At 38.2% G+C, this 17,637-nt stretch overlaps 3 protein-coding genes across 3 annotated transcripts; all 3 read right to left on the reverse strand.

Moving 5' to 3' along the window:
• Positions 1 to 2,765: 2,765 nt before the first annotated feature.
• On the reverse strand, positions 2,766 to 7,443 carry LOC104118273 (protein DCL, chloroplastic). Its single transcript, XM_009629489.4, has 3 exons — positions 6,819 to 7,443; positions 5,765 to 5,879; positions 2,766 to 3,274 (listed from the first exon to the last, which is right to left on the reverse strand). Exons 1-3 carry the CDS (start codon positions 7,229 to 7,231, stop codon positions 3,098 to 3,100), a joined length of 705 nt encoding a protein of 234 aa, XP_009627784.1. The 5' UTR covers positions 7,232 to 7,443; the 3' UTR covers positions 2,766 to 3,097.
• Positions 7,444 to 14,392: 6,949 nt separating this feature from the next.
• LOC117281984 (uncharacterized mitochondrial protein AtMg00300-like) lies at positions 14,393 to 15,278 on the reverse strand. Its single transcript, XM_070201672.1, has 2 exons — positions 15,242 to 15,278; positions 14,393 to 15,018 (listed from the first exon to the last, which is right to left on the reverse strand). Exons 1-2 carry the CDS (start codon positions 15,276 to 15,278, stop codon positions 14,393 to 14,395), a joined length of 663 nt encoding a protein of 220 aa, XP_070057773.1.
• A 77-nt stretch (positions 15,279 to 15,355) lies between these two features.
• LOC138910434 (uncharacterized) lies at positions 15,356 to 16,888 on the reverse strand. Its single transcript, XM_070201673.1, has one exon. It carries the CDS (start codon positions 16,886 to 16,888, stop codon positions 15,356 to 15,358), a length of 1,533 nt encoding a protein of 510 aa, XP_070057774.1.
• Between the last annotated feature and the right edge of the window lie 749 nt (positions 16,889 to 17,637).

Consider the following 17,637-nt stretch of genomic DNA (forward strand, 5'->3'; position numbering starts at 1 on the left):
AATTAATTTGTGACCTTTTTGAGCTATGAATTTGGATAGCTAGCCATGGGAGTACTGCAATATGCAGCTTTTGTTGTTCTCTACCATTTTTGTGATAAGATTTCTGATTTTAAGTGATAAAAGTTGGTATTTTATTTCTTGTATAGTATATTAAATTTTTTTTACAGATTTGTGAATCTTAAGAATAGCCCAACTAAATTTCTCATAATAAGATTGGTGTAGCTTTAATTATTTAGAAGGAGCAACACTTAGATGAGTCAACGAATGAAAATGGAGAAAGAAATTTTATCCGTGGGGGCTTTTGTCAAGATGGCCTTCGTCTGGTGGAGATAGATTTTTGTTGTTCACATGAGCTCATGTGACGGCCGTTAGTTTTTAGGGCAGTAATGGTCCAATTTTTAGACGTCAAGGACATATTTTGTACCAAACACAAACGGGGGATATAATTGAGCTATTTTCGATAGTTCGAGGGCAATTTTGACCCTTTTTCGTAATATTTAAATATGTCCAAAAGTTGATGTGGCAGCCATTAGTTTTTAAGGCAATAATGGTCCGATTTTTAGACGGCGAGGACAAATTTAATACCAAAAACAAACTGAGAGTATATTTGTGCTATTTTCAATAGTTCGAGGACAATTTTGACCCTTTTCTGTTAATTTTATAACGATGATATTCAAACAAACTTGCGCACAGGGTCGGCCTTTCCTTAAAGCAGGTAAAGCAACTGCTTTAGGCCCCATATTTGTAGGGGTCCTATTTTTTGTTATACCTAATAGACTATATCTCAAACAACAATAATAACAACAATAACAACAAGAACAACAACAACAACAAAAAATTCAGTGTAATCCTATATGACCTAATAGGCTATATAAGTTTAAATAAAGTTCGGTAAAATGAAAATATTAATTTATTTCTTTAACAAATATAGAGAGGAAGGATTTGCAACTGCTATGATTTCTGCCAAGGAAATTGCATTTGAAATGAATATCGAACCCAAATTTCGTAAGAAACGTGTGATATATAGGAAGAAACAATTTGATGAGAATGTTGATAATAAAATCTCAAAATCTCTCGAGGAGTCTTCTAGAGTTGATTAGTTTTTATACATAGTAGACAGGGTTATTTTTTCACTTCAAGATAGATTTGAACAATTCGAAACATATAAATATATTTTTGCTTTTTCTATTTAGCAGTAAAAAAACTGAGATCATTAGATGATGAAAATTTAAAAAAATATTGCCTTAATCTTGAATGTTCCTTAAAGCATACTAAGCAATCCGATATTGATGGTTTAGATTTATTTTCTGAATTAAAAGTATAAAGGAAAATAGCACAATTAGAAGATAACAGTTTAATTGATATACTCAATCAAATAAAAAGATTTGATTCTTTTCCAAATGACTATATTGCTTATAGAATAATATTAATAACTCATGTTACCGTTGCTTCAGCGAAAAGAAGTTTTTTAAGATTAAAATTGATAAAATCTTACCTAAAATCAACAATATCTTAAGAGAGGTTAAATGCTTATTACGAGAAATTGATTAAAAGAAAATTATTAATAATTTTGCATCTTAAAAAAGCAGAAAAATATACTTCAAATATATAAAAAAAATTGTTTATAAAAAAACGCTAAGGCCCTCATAAAGTTTGGCTTTAGGCCACAAAATTCGTTGGGTCGCCCATGCTTACGCACCTTGATTATTTCATATATATTTGATATCTCGCATCAGTATATGTAGTCATGTACGTACCATATAATTATACTTCCAGGTTTAGGTAATTCTATAGTCTATATACTAAAATTAACACAAATTGTGAAGAAATCACCTATTGCTTTTTGTGTTTATGTGACTAAAATTCTAATCCTTCATATTTTCGCCCGCATTATTAACCATTAGATTGCACCTGCATTCTTAGATTTTTATGACTATTTGATATTTCTTTCGCTTTGGTTTTCTTACTTGTTGGTGTTATTGCTTGTTACTATTACTTTTTTCGCCTTTTCTTGAGCCGACAGTCTATTGAAACCAACCTCTCTACCTTCTCGAGGTAAGAGTAAAATCTGCATACATACTACTCTCCTCAGACTTGTAAGATTATACTGGGTTTGTTGTTGTGGTTGTAGATCACGCCCAAAGTGCTATCCGGAATTACTTTATTCCTACCAAAGTTTCTAGACGAGCAAGGAGGGCATAGTTTTGAGACCCCTGGTACGGAATGATAGTTATCATCGCATCCATAATTTACTACTAGTAGTAAGTCATTTGTTGATCGACTGATCTATAAATTCTAATTGATGACTTGACTTTGTTGCAGAACTCAGTATAGAACCATCTCATGTATATGCCATAGCAGATTTTTCAAAGATTTCCAATTTGTTGTATTCTGGAGCTCAGGTCCATACGGATGTTACTAATGCTTTCATTTCCAGAAAGTAGTAAATAACATGACACGAAATCTACACTGGAGCTCCTTTAGCTTATAGAAAACACAGGCACTCCTCTTAAATCCTAAAAGCCATCACAGTCTGAACTGCAATTTTTTCTTAGAAATATTGAGAAGGCAAATTTTCTTTATTAGACTTGAATTTACCAATCAACCGCAAGTCCGCAACACCTGAGAAATCAGCAATAGTCCCAAAATACGGAAAAGTATAAAACAGGGAATCTCCAACCACAAAATAAAACAAAGAAATCAAGGGAAGAGAATGGAGATTGGAGAAAAAGAAGAGAAACAGAATAAAGAAAAGGACACAATACTGAAGGCTGGAAATGCAACCTTTTACTTCAACAATTATGATGTGATAAATGCTTCTTTTGAAACAGTAAGAGACCTGGCTATCTAAAGAAACTTACACTAACTTGAATACATTGTTGATCACTGAGTAACTTTAAATTCTTCAGAGTGTAGAATTGTAGATAAAGTAGTTGGAGGGCAATTCTATGGAGTGTATATTCCAGTAAGCTTCCAATAAACACCAACTTATAACCTTCAACTCTTTGATTGACACTTCAGCATAATGTGCTCGGCAAAAGTAAAAGAATTTCCGTTGCATGAAATTCAGGGTAGTTACGAGTTCAAAATGATACATTCAGTCATTATGTCTACGCCTCCGAAAATGCCTGAGAATAAAGCTGTCAGCGTAGAGTGGATAGTTTTTTCTGATTAACCCCTTTATGCATTTCCAGTATGAGAAGTCAATCAATTCACCATCCTTCCGAACAATAAATAAACACCTTGAGCTTTCAAAATCAGGATGGTACCCTACCTGTCAAGAAAAACCAAGTGATATACAATGTTAAGAAAGTTGCATACGAGAATCATTCACGCACTCTCTCTGACACATGCGTACTTAAAATTGTAGAAACCTAATAGCACAATTTAATTACTGCAAATAGCAAGCAAATAATTCATAATTATTTTCTCAAACCTAATAGCACAATTTAGGTCCATGAGCACTTATCCTAAAACAAAGGGATTACATGTTACTGACATGTGCTTCCGAAAATTAGGTAATTCCCACTACCGACTCTTCACTAGAACCTTTATGAACACTGTAAAACCTTATAGCTAATATCTTGTTTTCCATAACTAACAAATAATTTGCTGGCCTTCTCTTCCCTATTTTGTATTTGGTCTGTCCAAGTCTATCTTGCTCTTTTTGCTGCTTCCCTCTGATCAACTTTTTTCACCACGCATTGATAATGCTTTTGCCTTCTTATTGTGGTCACCAAGATATTCCAAAAAAATCCCAAATTTCCTCAGTTTATTATACTCTAAATCAGATTCATTATTTATTTCCAGCTACAATGATAAGTTTAAAAATCCCATTAGTCATCTGCATAATTTGATTCACAAACCATTTCTCAAAATGAAGCCCAATCCACTATCCCATATCGTGTTTACTAGTGAGATACATCACTGTTGCTTCTCATGTTTCTGTCTTCACTGGACTAGCGCTGGTGAATCCTACCCAGTATCAGAATTGGATTGGATATTTCCTCGGTTTCCGAGAAGGGTTTTAATGGCGACCGGACTCCTCTTCTCTGGAAGTCTAATGGTTTGGGGACGTCACTGAGCCTACCTATTCAAGAGAACAAAGCCTAGCTACAATGGTATTTATTCTCCTGTCGAAGGAGATCCTTTCAAGAGGTTGGCCATCTACGAATTAGTGATCCAACTGGGCATCTTGCATATGAATTCGTGCTCCAAGTATGGGCTCTTGCCCTCTCTCCATAAAGGAAAACTCTTCCTCAGTGCGTAATCTCCTTGAACATCCTTCACCATGATCACTTTACACTGGATTTCCCTGAAATATTATTGCCATTGAGACTCCACAATTTCCCTGTGTTTACTTCCCTCAGTGTTTTTGTTCACTATCTGTAGATCCATTTGCTCACAACGGAACCATCCCTTTCAGCACCATCAAAGATATCACAGGCACCTCATACCATACAATAGTTGGGGACTATCCACCTATGGATTGAATTTGATACTGCTTCATCCCTAGGAAGAGGATAGATGTCCATTCCTATTGGCGGATTAGTTTTTCCTGCTATTTTTGCTACCTTCTAAATACCCTGACATCATTCTCTGCCTGTGTAAGTATAGAAATATGGTTCACTCTAGGTCCCCCTTAACCTCAAATGATAAAACAGAGTACAGTAATAGTCCTAAAAGGCAGTTTAGTGGAGCTCAATTATCATTCAATCAAGAAAACAGCAGTGCTGACCTTCCATAAACCTAAATTAAGCTACAATATTCCATGAGTATGAACAAACTCAAGAAGTAAATGAAGTTCATGGCTAGCAGATTAACAAGTTTCAGATGGTAATTGTGGGTTAGCCATATCACACAGAAAGTTCTACTTAAGGGCAACATATAATGTTTGCAATACAACCTGAAATATTTAATACAACATTTTACCAAGTTATGAACAGTGTTTAATAAAGCTATTAAGATAGGAAATCATTTCTCAGTTCTTCACCTCAAAATAAGAATCATTTTATCTCCTTTTTTTTGTACAATCATTTTATCTCCTGTCGAGATTGCCACACTAATTTCAAGGGCATGAAGTGAAGTTATCGAGTCATTCTGTCAAGAAGCGGCATTTGTGCATGGAGAGAGAGAGAGATCAACCAAGGGCCAAATAAGAAAAAGATTTTACAGTACAGCCTATGGACTGAAAGAAACCTCAGATGTTTTGATGGAGTCTCAACTCCAACACTTGCTGAAGGCCAGATGTCTGCTTAGTCTTTTTTGTTTGGCCAAACAGTCCTATTTAAAAGTTCTACTGTCTTTTTAGATTTGTTGAGTTCCCTCACTCTAGACTAGCCTCTTTAAGGTATATTTTTTGGTTATTGGCTAGCTCCCAGATCCTATCATAACATCTTGTAATGGAGCTAGCATCTCTATTTTTGTAATCACTGCATCTGCTTGATGCCTTTCAATGAAGCAACTTACTTTATAATAAAAAAAAGAAGCTTTTACAGTACATTTCAATATGAAGTTTCATGCATCAAAAGTATCACTAGATTGCTTATAAAAGCTTAAAATATCTTCAGGAAGAATGCATGCCACACAACATATGAGCATTTCCGCACAAGAAGCAAATATTAGAGAGTATACAAAAGATCATTAGCTATACTCATTGAGAAAGTAAGTACACCAAAAAACAGACCTAAATGAGAAGAGAGATGCTATCTGAAATAACAATGCAGGTGGATACGTAAATGAAACAAAGAGGAGGATGGCATACAGTAATGTAATCTACTCCAGAGCCAATCTTCTCTTCACATTCGGGATGATATGGAAGTAACCTTTGTAGAATAGTTCTCTGATGATCAGGACTTAACCTATCGCCAACTGCATATCTGCAAGTTGTAGATTGAACAGATGAAATGATATCAACGTTGAGTTGGGGGTTGAACAATCACCTAATTGTAAGAATAGATGAATATATAGGGTCTGGAGGTTGAAAACTATGGCTCTGCAATATTTCATATTTCATTGGCATACCGGACATATCACTGAGGTAAGTACAATTTTGTAAAACATGCATCTTTTAATAACTATCTTATCTCTAATCTCTGCCAACAACTCCAGAAACAACTCCGTTCAAAATAAAGGAAGGGGGGGCGAAAACAGATTGACGACCAACTTAACCTTAATTAGAACGACCAATCGTAATCCACTACCCAAGATGTTTTTTTTTCTTGGTTTCTGTGATAACAACAAAACAAAGTGGTGACTTGATTAAGCAGTTCAAAGGCTCACTTCATCCATGACACCATTCATCAACCAGATGTAAACATTCACCAAATGCTTTCTTTCTTTATGGAAATGGAGCTTTAACTCATAAGGGAATAAACTGACCAGGCTTCTAGATAAGGCAGTATCTGCTGCTTTGACTACTTTTATTGCTATAAGAAAGTAGTTGCTTTCCAATAAATTTTTTTTTATAGTTACTAAACAAAGAGGATGCTAAAAAAACAACTAGACGTACAGAGATTGTGAACTGATTGAACATAATGCACTCCGTCTATCAGTATATCTGCAAAGCTACAAGAAAAGCTTTGGCAGACCATTGAAAATGTACCTATATCCTCAAAGTCTCTCTCTCTCTCTCTCTCTCTCTCTCTCTCTCTCTCTCTCTCTCTCTCTCTCTCTCTCTCTCTCTCTCTCATGTACATTGAAAATTCAGATATTTCCTACTTTAGAGATAAATACACACAGGCAAAGCATATTATGAATCACAAACGATTCTAACATTAGCAAATTCTGCAAAAGGTAAGTAAAACTGAGAGCCTTACTTTCCAGAATGAAGAATCATTCTAACAAAACCAACAAGCGGCACAGTATCCTCCAAAATCTGGTCCTCCCAATCGACCCAATTTTGTTCATCTCCACTCTTCTTCTCAACGTCATCATCAGACTCCTCCTCCTCCTTTACCAACTCCTCGCCGGCTGACGACGACGACGACTCCAACCCCGTCGAAATCACCGGCTTCCGCAACAGCTCCGCGTTATCGCTCCGAACCCCACCGCTTTCAGAACCGGTCTTCACCGCCGCGCAATGGCACAACCGCAAACGGGAGAAAGAGAGAGAAGACGGAGCTAGTAGTAGGTGATGATGAGAGATTGAACTAGGGTTAGGGTTTGAATTAGGGTTGTTTCTGCATAGGAAGTGAAAATTTGGGTGATTTGAAGTGCAAATTGAAGCCATTTGTTTTTCCTTGTATGAAATTTAAAAAAGGCCTTTTTGGAGTTTATTGTTTTACTTAAGTATTCAACATTTTAGCAACAGGTTAAAGAATTGGATATACTTCAGAAGTAGGTGAAAAGTCAGGGCGAAGGAGATTATCTTCTCGTGGCAAAGTATTGCGCAGAGCTCGAGTTGCTACTGCTTTACCATTCGCCGAAGAAGAAGATAAGTGTAAAACAGCAAGCTTACGGCTTTAGCGCTTTAATTGGGCGGGCCGTGTTCTGGATATTCGGATATCGGGTGTTAGAATCGGGTGGGTCTAAATTTTGTTTGGAACAAAATGTGACATGCCAAAATGAGTTTAAGACTTGTTGAGTGGATCCTAATTCGACTCGTATACTCAAAGCTACTTTTCAATTTGTTAGCTATGAGTACTCTTATCCAAATTTTGGGTTCTACAGTTGAGTTTGAAAAACCACTCCGTTATACATGGAAATATTCTTAGAAAAAAATACAGTAAGGTAAGATTAAACTTTATATTCAAAATAAATTGTTTATTATTTTTTTTTGATAATTAAATGATTTTATTTACCAGTATCTGATAGAATGTATGAGTCCACCAAACTGTATAGAGACTCGGTCCTATACCAGTTCCCACAGAAATAGCTAATGAACCAGTAAGTAAATGACACGAGAGATTTTTACGTGGAAAATCCATGTTCAAGGGGATAAAAAACCATGACCTACACTGGTAGAATTTCAACTTCACTATTGAGCAATCTTTAGATTACAACCTATTGCAACCTAAAAATTAAACTCTTAATCCATCACTAACTTGCAATATACCCATTACAAGCCACTTTGCAATACACCTATTACAAAGATTTCAACTCATGACTAACTCTAGTCATGACACAAACACTAAGGGTTTATGGTTTTTCAAGGTTCCTAATTAAAGTTTCTAAATAAGCAAAGTAGGAATTACAATGAAGAACAAATACAAAGTTACAACTCAACTAAGGACATACAAAAGACTTGTTGTAGAAACTGGTCCGTAGTAGTGTTGTACTTTGTTCTTGATGCACTTGTGACTTCAATACTTGATTGTCAGATCTGGAGTACTTGAATCAATTCACAAAGTGTTCAAGTGATGTTTTATTGTAATGCTTCTTGTTAATATCCTTTGGATGACATCACTTGGATGATGTAAACACTAGGTTGGTAAAAAGCCCTTTCCAATGGGAAGTGACTGCTGCACTGTTTCTGTACTGTAGCATGTACAATGCAGGCAGTCACTTTCCAGCTGTAGAGTTGACTTTGTACTACTGTCAGGGAAGCTCCAAGGGATCAGGTCCCTGAGTTGGTTCCTTTCTATCTGAAGTCATACAGCACACATTAGCTTGAGTCCGTTGATAGAGATATATACCAAGTGTACATTAGGTCCTTTATCTAGTTCTTAACAATAAGTTTATTAGATCATCAAAACATAATTCTAAGATACTTTAAACCCGTCAATTTTCCCCTTTTTGATGATGACAAACTTTAAAAATTGACAACCATTTGCAGAGCACAATAAACCAGATAAAGTACTAGGAACTTCACAAGTTCCCCCTGACTCTATGCTTCCCCCTTACTCAGATCCCCCTGCTTCAATTTATCTTCCCCCTTTTGGCATCATTAAAAATATACAAGCAAGTAATCAACATAAAGAGGTCTAGCCCAGCTAACTCATGCCACATGTGTGCACACAACATGATAGAAAAGAGAAGCAGAAAAAGACAAGCATTTAACAACAAAAAAGAGTCTTCATTGAATTTAATAAAACATAAGCCTTTGCCATTACAGCAAAGGCAAGTTTGGACTGTTGAAAGCGGGAGCAGTACAGGTGAAATCCATCCACATCACAAAAAAGACAAAAATAACTACCATAAGTCATCAAAACAAAAGATAGAAACTTGACACTAGTCACTGGAAGATTTTCTTAGGGGGCACTAGAGAAGGAAGGCTTGGAGGAGGCAAAAAGAGTGTTGAGAACAAGGTCAATCCGAGCATTTGCGGACATTTGCTCTGCGAGCAGTTTCTCTCTCAAGTTCTCCACCTGTTTTTCGAGCTCAGCATTTTCTTTAGACAGACGAGCAACTTCTTCACTTGATGAACTAGGGGGTCTTGGTGCTGCTATAGCCTGACTAAGCTGAGTCTCAAGAATGGTGTTCCTTGCCTTCAGCTTCCTGATCTCCTCTGTGGCACTATTCTGGGCGTTGATTAGTTGTGAGATCGTCAAAGTGCTTCCCATTCCTCCAACCTTTTCAATACATTCATATTACTCCAGTGTAGTTTTCGAGAAGGTTTGTTTCCTGGTCCCCATCTTGGGATTTCCTAAGGGTACATCAAAGAACTTGAAGACACGCGTGAGAAGAAAGCCATACGGAAGTCCATGGTTCCCATCTTTGAAAGCTGCCACTTTCTGTATATGTTCAATCATAATGGCAGGCGAGTTGATAGAACGGAATTCATCTAGTGCTTCCATTAAGTATAGATCAGACCTGGAAGTAATGGACCTTCTTTCAGCACGAGGGAGCAGAACCTTGTTAACCAACTCGAACAACAGTTGGTACACAGGAAGCAGAGCCTTCTTGTGTACCAGTTTCCCATGCTGGACAACTTTTTCTTTCACAATGACGCGCCTAAAATTAGATCCACAAGCACCTCTCACAGATGATAACACTTCAGATGGAACCTTGAGAATGTCCCCCAACACATTAGCGTCCAATACCATATCCACTCCATTCACTAAAACACAGACGTGGTCATCTTCAACAGTGAAGTGGTCGGCATAGAAGCTTTTGAACTTATCCTTATATACTTTGGCCACATCCTCTTTGAACAGATGGCCCCACTACTGAAATTCCACCATCTCAAGAATTTGTCTCATACCCGCCATTTTAGAAATCTCTGGATCAAAAGTGCGACCCCACAATACATTTTGATGTCTCAACCTTTCTTACCCTAGTACACTTACACTTTTCACCTTTTTTACAGAACCGAGTTCCCCAACAGCTTCCAACTTCCTTTTGCCAGACCTGCCAATGGACTTGCCCTTTTCACTTGATTTTACCAGAATATCATCATCAGACATAGATTCTTCCTCCACAACTTGCTTAGACTTGACACTACCTTTCATAGACTTTTTACTTGGTTTTTCAACAACTTCATTTGAAGCACTCTCAACATATTATTTCTTTTTCTGAGATCTCTCAACCATGGAACTTGGTTCCTCCTGAGCATCCTTATCCACCTCTACTACTGGAATATTTTTGTCACACACAATTTCCCCTTTCTTCATCAGCCTCTTCTTCTTCTTCTTGCTACTCCTTCTGTTTTTCTTCAGGGCAGACTCAAAAGCCTCCTTCTGTTGCAACCTTATGGTAGGTCGCTTAGAAGGGGGCTCAGGAGTGACCACGGGCTTTCTAATCTTGAAGCGAGTACTGAGAACCACATCATCCTGAGCATCCTCATCACTAGGTCTCCAACGGCTCAGCGTCAAAGTGAGGAGAATGAGCAGGGTCAAAGCTGACCTGGGAAGATGATTCTTGACATGTTTCCTCAGGGATAAGATCAGGTTCATCAACAGGGTTCCCAGTAGCTTCTTCAGGTGCAGGTGGTTCAAAGAGCACCATTGTTCCTTTTTCTCCTAAGAGCGGAGTCCCTTCCCCCTAAGACTCAGGCATGGTAGAAGGTCCTTCATCCACCAGTCCCTCAGCAGCAATGGCCAATATATTTTTAGTGGCCTCTTTTTCCTGAGACTCCATGGGAGAAATAGTGTCCAAGACTGGAGAACTTATGTACTGATCAATATCTTCCTCAAAACCCCCTTTTTCTTGTTGAGTTTCACCCTCTTTTTCATCTTTGTTCTGGTTTTTAAGAGTATCAGGCAACATAGAAGAAACGATGTTAACTTTTGAGGCTTCTGAGTCCTCAACACTTAATGAAGGAATAGGGTCAGATGGAGTGGTGAGAGAGACAAGAGGTGAAAGGGAACCAGGTTTGGATATATCAGTGTCAGTAATGATGGAAGAGGGGATTTTTGGTGGTGTTTCGAAGGTGGCAGATGAGTCGAAGATGTTACCTTCCAAGGTGGGTAGGGTAGCTTACTCTTTAGCCATGGTAGATAGTTAGGTTGAAGATTCTGGAAGGATAGAGAAAGAGAGATGGATGATCGCTCAAGGTTAGGAATGAAGGGGTTTTAAGGAGGGAAAGGATAATTATGAGGGAAGAGAGAAACGATTTCTGAAATGGCGGTAGGTTTGTGGGAAGATGCACCGTTACAAAGGGAAGTGAAAAGATTTGAAAGAAAAGACGTGATATACAAAGTCTGAAAAGGTGGATGACGTGGCAGTTAATTTTGTTTCTTTTGAGATACGCATGAGAAAAATACAAGACTACTAACCTGTGGTATAAGAACTAGGTTCCTGACCGGTCTTTTTAAAAGGATTTTCAACTCTCTTTTGCTGCTCATGCATTGTTCCTTCAGCTTCTATAATCATCATGCGTGTCTACCTGCAACGGTATAGAAGTGAGTTAAGCTTGGCCAAAAAACACTTTAGCTAGATTTACATGAATGTAATTTTCATAGCCATATGGAAGGAAATCAGGTTCTCAATTTAACTTGATTAACCCCACTGCCATCTTGTTTCTCTCAAAATGTTCCCTGTTTAGAACTTTGGTGAAGATATCTGCAATTTGGTCTTCTATACTACAGAACTTCATGCAAATACGCCCCTTCTCCACGTTGTCTCTGATAAAATGATGTCTCACATGAATGTGCTTGGTTCTCTCGTGTTGGACAAGGTTCTTTGTCATGTTGAGTGCACTGGTATTTTCATATAACAGAGGTACACAGTCAGTGTATACCCCCCAAATCCTCCAATTGTTGTTTGATCCAGAAGAGCTGAGCACAACAGGATGTTGCAGCAACATATTATGCTTCAGTTGTTGAGAGAGCTACTGAATTTTCTTCCTTGTACCCCATGAAATCAGATAGGATCCTAGGAAATGAGCCATTCCAGATGTGCTCTTCCTGTCCACAAGGTAACCTGCATAGTCAGTGTCAGCATAACCAACAAGATTAAACTTGTCATCTGAAGGGTAATACAGAACCAGGTCCTGTGTTCCCTTAAGATATCTCATAATCATTTTAGCAGCTTTTAGATGATATTCCTTGGGATTTATTGAAACCTTGCACATAAACCTACACTGAATACAATATCTGGCTTGCTGGCAATAAGGTAGAGGAGTGATCCAATAATACCTCGATACGTTGTTTGATTTACAGGAGAGCCAGATTCATCCATGTCTACCTTGGCAGTAGTGGCAATGAGGGTATCAATCACCTTTGATGCTTTCATATCAAACCTCTTCAAAAGTTCCTTGATATATTTCTGCTGACTAATACAAGTTCCCGTCGTGGACTGCTTCACTTGAAGACCTAAGAAAAAGTTCAGCTCCCCCATCATGCTCATCTCAAACTCACTTCCCATGAGTTTTGCAAATTCCTCACAAAGTGAGTTAGCTGTCTCCCCAAAGATAATATCATCAACATATATCTGAACAATGAGCAGGTTCCTTCCTTGTTTCTTCAGAAACAGAATGTTGTCAATTTTTCCTCTTGTAAAGCCATTTTCTAAGAGAAACCTTGACAACCTTTCATATCAAGATCGAGGAGCCTGCTTCAAACTATACAGTGCCTTGTCCAATTTGAACACATATTTAGGATGTTTATGACATTCAAAACCTGGAGGTTGCTTAACATAGACTTCTTCCTTTAGAAAATCATTCAGAAATGCACTTTTTACATCCATTTGGAACAAGGTGAATTCCATACGTGATGCAAAGGTAATGAGAATTCTGATGGTTTCCATACGAGCAACTGGAGCAAAAGTCTCATCATAATCAATCCCTTCCTCCTAATTATAACCTTGGACAACCAACCTTGCCTTGTTCCTTATAGTTTTTCCATGCTCATCAAGCTTGTTCCTGAATACCCACCTGGTTCCCATGATGGTTCTATCTGAGGGTCTAGGTACCAGGTGCCATACTTTATTCCTTTCAAATTGATGCAACTCCTTCTGCATAGCTGTGATCCAGTCTGCATCCTTCAAGGCTTCCTTAATATTTTTGAGTTCTATTTGGGAGAGGAAGGCTGAGAAGGCAAGTGAATTTCTGGCTTTTGATCTAGTTTGGACTCCAGAATCAAGGGGGGTTATTATATTATCGAGAGATTAGAGCTTTTGTGTTTCCAATTTGGAACCTGAATCTCACTAGTGGAGGAACTAGGTAATCCTGAATGATTCCCTTGAATTCCTCTTTCTACTGCATGTGGGGTACTTTGAACTACATCAACTACTCTTTCTTCAGCTTCAGTGGTTGTGATGTGTGTACCTGGTCCCTCTTGAGTTGGAGAGGAAGAGGTTGTATTGTCTTCATTTTTATCCTTTATTTGACTCATCATATCTGCCTTTCCATTTGCCATGTCAGTGATCTCTCCTGGAACCAGCAGTGGCTCACTGTCTTGATCATCCTTGTTGCTCTTCTCACCAGATGGAAGTGTCTCGTTGAATATTACATGAACACTTTCTTCCACACACCGAGTCATTTTATTGTAAACCTTGTAAGTTTTGATTTGAGAGGAATACCCCAGAAAAATTCCTTCATCACTTTTGGCATCAAATTTTCCAAGTTGATCCTTTCCATTGTTGAGAACATAGCATTTGCAGCCAAATGTTCTTAGGTGAGTCAGCTTAGGCTTCCTTCCATTGAGCAGTTCATAGGGAGTTTTGTTCAGGAAGGATCTGACCATGCACATGTTCACCAAGTAGCAGGTTGTATTTATGGCTTCTACCCAGAAGTTTTTGTCTATCCCACTATTAATAAGCATTGTTCTAGCCATATCTTCGAGGGTTCTATTCTTTCTTTTTACAACTCCATTTTGTTGTGAAGTTCTTGGAGCTGAGAAGTTGTGGGTGATGCCATTTTCACTGCAGAATTCATCAAACTTGGCATTGTCAAATTCTGTTCCATGATCGGATCTGATGCAAGCCACTTTTGATTCCATCTTCACTTGGATTTTCTTGACAAAGGCTACAAACACTTGAAGGTCTCATCCTTGGTTCTGAGAAACAGTGTTCAAGTGAATCTTGAGTAGTAATCTACTATCACAAAAATATATCTTTTTTCTCCTCTGCTTGGCACTCTCATAGGGCCACATAGATCCATATGAAGGAGTTCAAGTGGCTTTGATGTGCTGACATCATTATTTGGCTTGAATGAGGATTTCACATGCTTTCCTCTAGCACATGCATCACACACTCTGTGCTCCTTGAATTTTGAATTTTGCAATCCACAAACCAGGCCCTTCTGTATCAGCTTGTTCAGAAAAAAGAAGCTTGCATGTCCCAGCCTTCTATGCCATAACTCTGCATCATCATCAACTGCTTTCAAGCATCTCATATCACTACTTTGTAGGGACACGAAATCAGCAACGCAGATGTTCATGTATCTTTTGGCCACTAGTACCACTTCACCAGTTACCAGATTAGTAACTGTGCACACCTCTGACAAGAACTCCACCTTGTTTCCTTTATCATAGATTTGAGAAACACTCAAGAGACTATACTTCAGACCATTTACATAGTACACGTTCTCAATTGAGTGTGAGAGAGACTTTCCAACTTTTCCAACACCAAGAATGTACCCCTTTTTCCCATTTCCAAAGGATACATTCCCTCCTTGCAGTGCTTTTAGAGCATCCACTGTCCATAATCCATTGTTGACTACTTCCTTTCATTGTTCCCTGCACAGATAAATCAAGGGTTAGATTTAGGAACCCAAACAAGTTTGGGTCCCTTGTAATGAGAAAAGGGATGAATGAGAGCTTTTCTAGTCCATGCAGGCAACATGCTTTTTTTGTGAGTGGCACCTGGTCCTCTTTCAGTAGTTACTTTTTCAGCAAAAACTTTGTTTTTCTGAACAGACTGGACTCTGGCTTGGCAATTTTTCTTGAAATTCCCATTGTTCCCACAGTGGGTACAAAGCCAGTTATCAGGTGCAACGACGTACTTGCTATGAGGGTTATAGGGAACTTTCTCTCTATAACCCTATTCCCTGCCTATTTCCACCATTATTAAAGTACATGGCATTAATAGCATCTGAGGACCAGGTCCACTTAAGAGATTTCTCAAGATCATTTTTTACTTTCTCCAATTCTGCTTGAAGCTGCCTATTTTTCTCAAGCTTAGCGCACAGACTAGTTTTCATATTATTCAGCTCATTTTTAAGTTTAATATGTGCCTCACTAGCTACTTCCTTCCCTTTTTCAGAATTTTCAGACCTACATTCTGCTTTAAGTTCCTCAATTGTTTCCTCTAGGTCTACGATTACCACTAAGAGATCATCTTTTTCTTGCTCAGTAATGGCAACTTTCTCCACTAAGGCACTCTTTTCTCTACTAAAGTTCTCTGTGGTTTCTTTCAAGTCAACTACAACTACCATTAAATCATCCCTTTCATGTTCTACACTAGCAATTTTTTCTATTAGAACATCCTTCTCATTTTTTAGATTTTTTATAGTTTCCTTCAGGTCAACTACACAAACCACCAAGTCATCTCTAATCTGCTCAGTATCTCCTAACTCTATGGTCAAGGCATCCTTATCACTCACAAGGCTATGATATGCATCAATCAAGACATTAGCTAATGACATGAGTTTCTTGGGAGAGTAGGATTTCAGATTCCTCTGAACATCACTAAAGTTTACCTCATCATTGTCATCATCTTCATCATCGTGTGACTGAGCCATCAGAGTAAATATTGAGTCATATTCATTTGCTTCATTTTTAACTGCCATCATGGAACTATCAGCTGCATCATTTTCTTCTTCTGATTCACCGGAGAAGTCTCTCCATGCTGCAAAAGCTTGCTTCACAACATTGTGAGCTGTGTTTTTTCTTTTGAAGCATTTGTCAGGAACCGGGTTCCTCTTGGCTGCTTTATCAGAGTTGTGCTTGAAATGTTCTTGCTTTAGAAGAGGACAATCCTTGATGAAATGCCCTGGCTTTCCACACTTATGACAGAGGTCATAATTCTTTGGTTTGCTAGAACTGCCTCTCTTTGGTATGCCTCCATTCCTTCGAACCATTTTCTGAAACCTTATGGTAAGGTATGCCATATCGATATCCTCCTCACTCGAATCATTGTTTTCAACTTTTAGTACCAGGTTCTTCTCCTTCTTTGGTTCTCTTCTTTCACTATCCTTCTTTCTCTTCATCTCATAGGTCTTCAAATTTCCAACCAGCTCGTCTATAGTCAGTGTTTGCAGATCCTTGGCTTCAGTAATGGCATTCACTTTGCTCTCCCAGGAGCTGGGCAAAATGCTAAGAATTTTCCTCACAAGTTTGTTCCTTGGGATGATTTCACCAAGTGAGTGTAACTCATTTATGATAGACGTGAATCGTGTGTACATATCTTGAATAGATTCATCATCCTTCATTCTAAAAAGCTCATACTCAGTGGTGAGCATGTCAATCTTTGACTGCTTTACTTGAGTGGTTCTTTCATATGCTGTTTGTAAAGCTTCCCATATCTTACTTGGCGGATTGACAGGCTGAGATCTTGTTGTATTCATCAGGTCCTATGCCACACACCAAAATCTTCTTGGCGCGAAAGGTTTTCTCCACTGCTTTCCTGTCTGCGTCGTTGTATTATTTCCTATTTTTTGGCATTGTTACAGCAGGGTCTCCGACCTTCTTTGTTGGGACATATGGACCATCACAAATAACATCCCACAACTCGGAATCTTCTGCCATTATAAAGTCATGCATTCTAGTTTTCCACCAGCCATAGTATTGGCCGTTGAATCTCGGGGGTCTATAGGTTGATTGTCCTTCCTCGAAGTTTGGTGGAGCAGCCATGATGAGGATCCTTTCTAGGTGTTAATCTTTAAGAAAGAACCTGCTCTAATACCAATTGATAGAATGTATGAGTCCACCAAACTGTATAGAGACCCGGTCCTATACCAGTTCCCACAGAAATAGCTAATGAACCAGTAAGTAAATGACACAAGATATTTTTACGTGGAAAAATCCCTACTCAAGGGGATAAAAAACTACGACCTACACTGGTAGGATTTCAACTTCACTACTGAGCAATCTTTAGATTATAACCTATTGCAACCTAGGAATTAAACTCTTAATCCCTCACTAACTTACACTACACCTATTACAAGCCACTTTGCAATACACCTATTACAAAGACTTCAACTCATGACTAACTCTCGTTATGACACAAACACTAAGGGTTTATGGTTTTTCAAGGTTCCTAATTAAAGCTTCTAAATAAGCAAAGTAGGAATTACAAGGAAGAACAAATACAAAG

Source organism: Nicotiana tomentosiformis, chromosome 4, assembly GCF_000390325.3.
Source record: "Nicotiana tomentosiformis chromosome 4, ASM39032v3, whole genome shotgun sequence".
Classification (NCBI taxonomy): Eukaryota; Viridiplantae; Streptophyta; class Magnoliopsida; order Solanales; family Solanaceae; genus Nicotiana; species Nicotiana tomentosiformis.

Bases quoted from the DNA above. Each gene is read 5' to 3' on its own strand.
- LOC138910434 (XM_070201673.1), bottom strand. From the start codon at position 16,888: ATGAATACAACAAGATCTCAGCCTGTCAATCCGCCAAGTAAGATATGG.
- LOC104118273 (XM_009629489.4), bottom strand. From the start codon at position 7,231: ATGGCTTCAATTTGCACTTCAAATCACCCAAATTTTCACTTCCTATGC. The intron at 5,880-6,818 runs GTAAGGCTCTCA...TACAACTTGCAG, and splicing joins ATGATTCTTCATTCTGGAAA to ATATGCAGTTGGCGATAGGT. The intron at 3,275-5,764 runs GTATGCCATCCT...TTTTCTTGACAG, and splicing joins CTGGAGTAGATTACATTACT to GTAGGGTACCATCCTGATTT.
- LOC117281984 (XM_070201672.1), bottom strand. From the start codon at position 15,278: ATGGGAATTTCAAGAAAAATTGCCAAGCCAGAGTCCA. The intron at 15,019-15,241 runs GTCTGTTCAGAA...GATTATGGACAG, and splicing joins AATTGCCAAGCCAGAGTCCA to TGGATGCTCTAAAAGCACTG.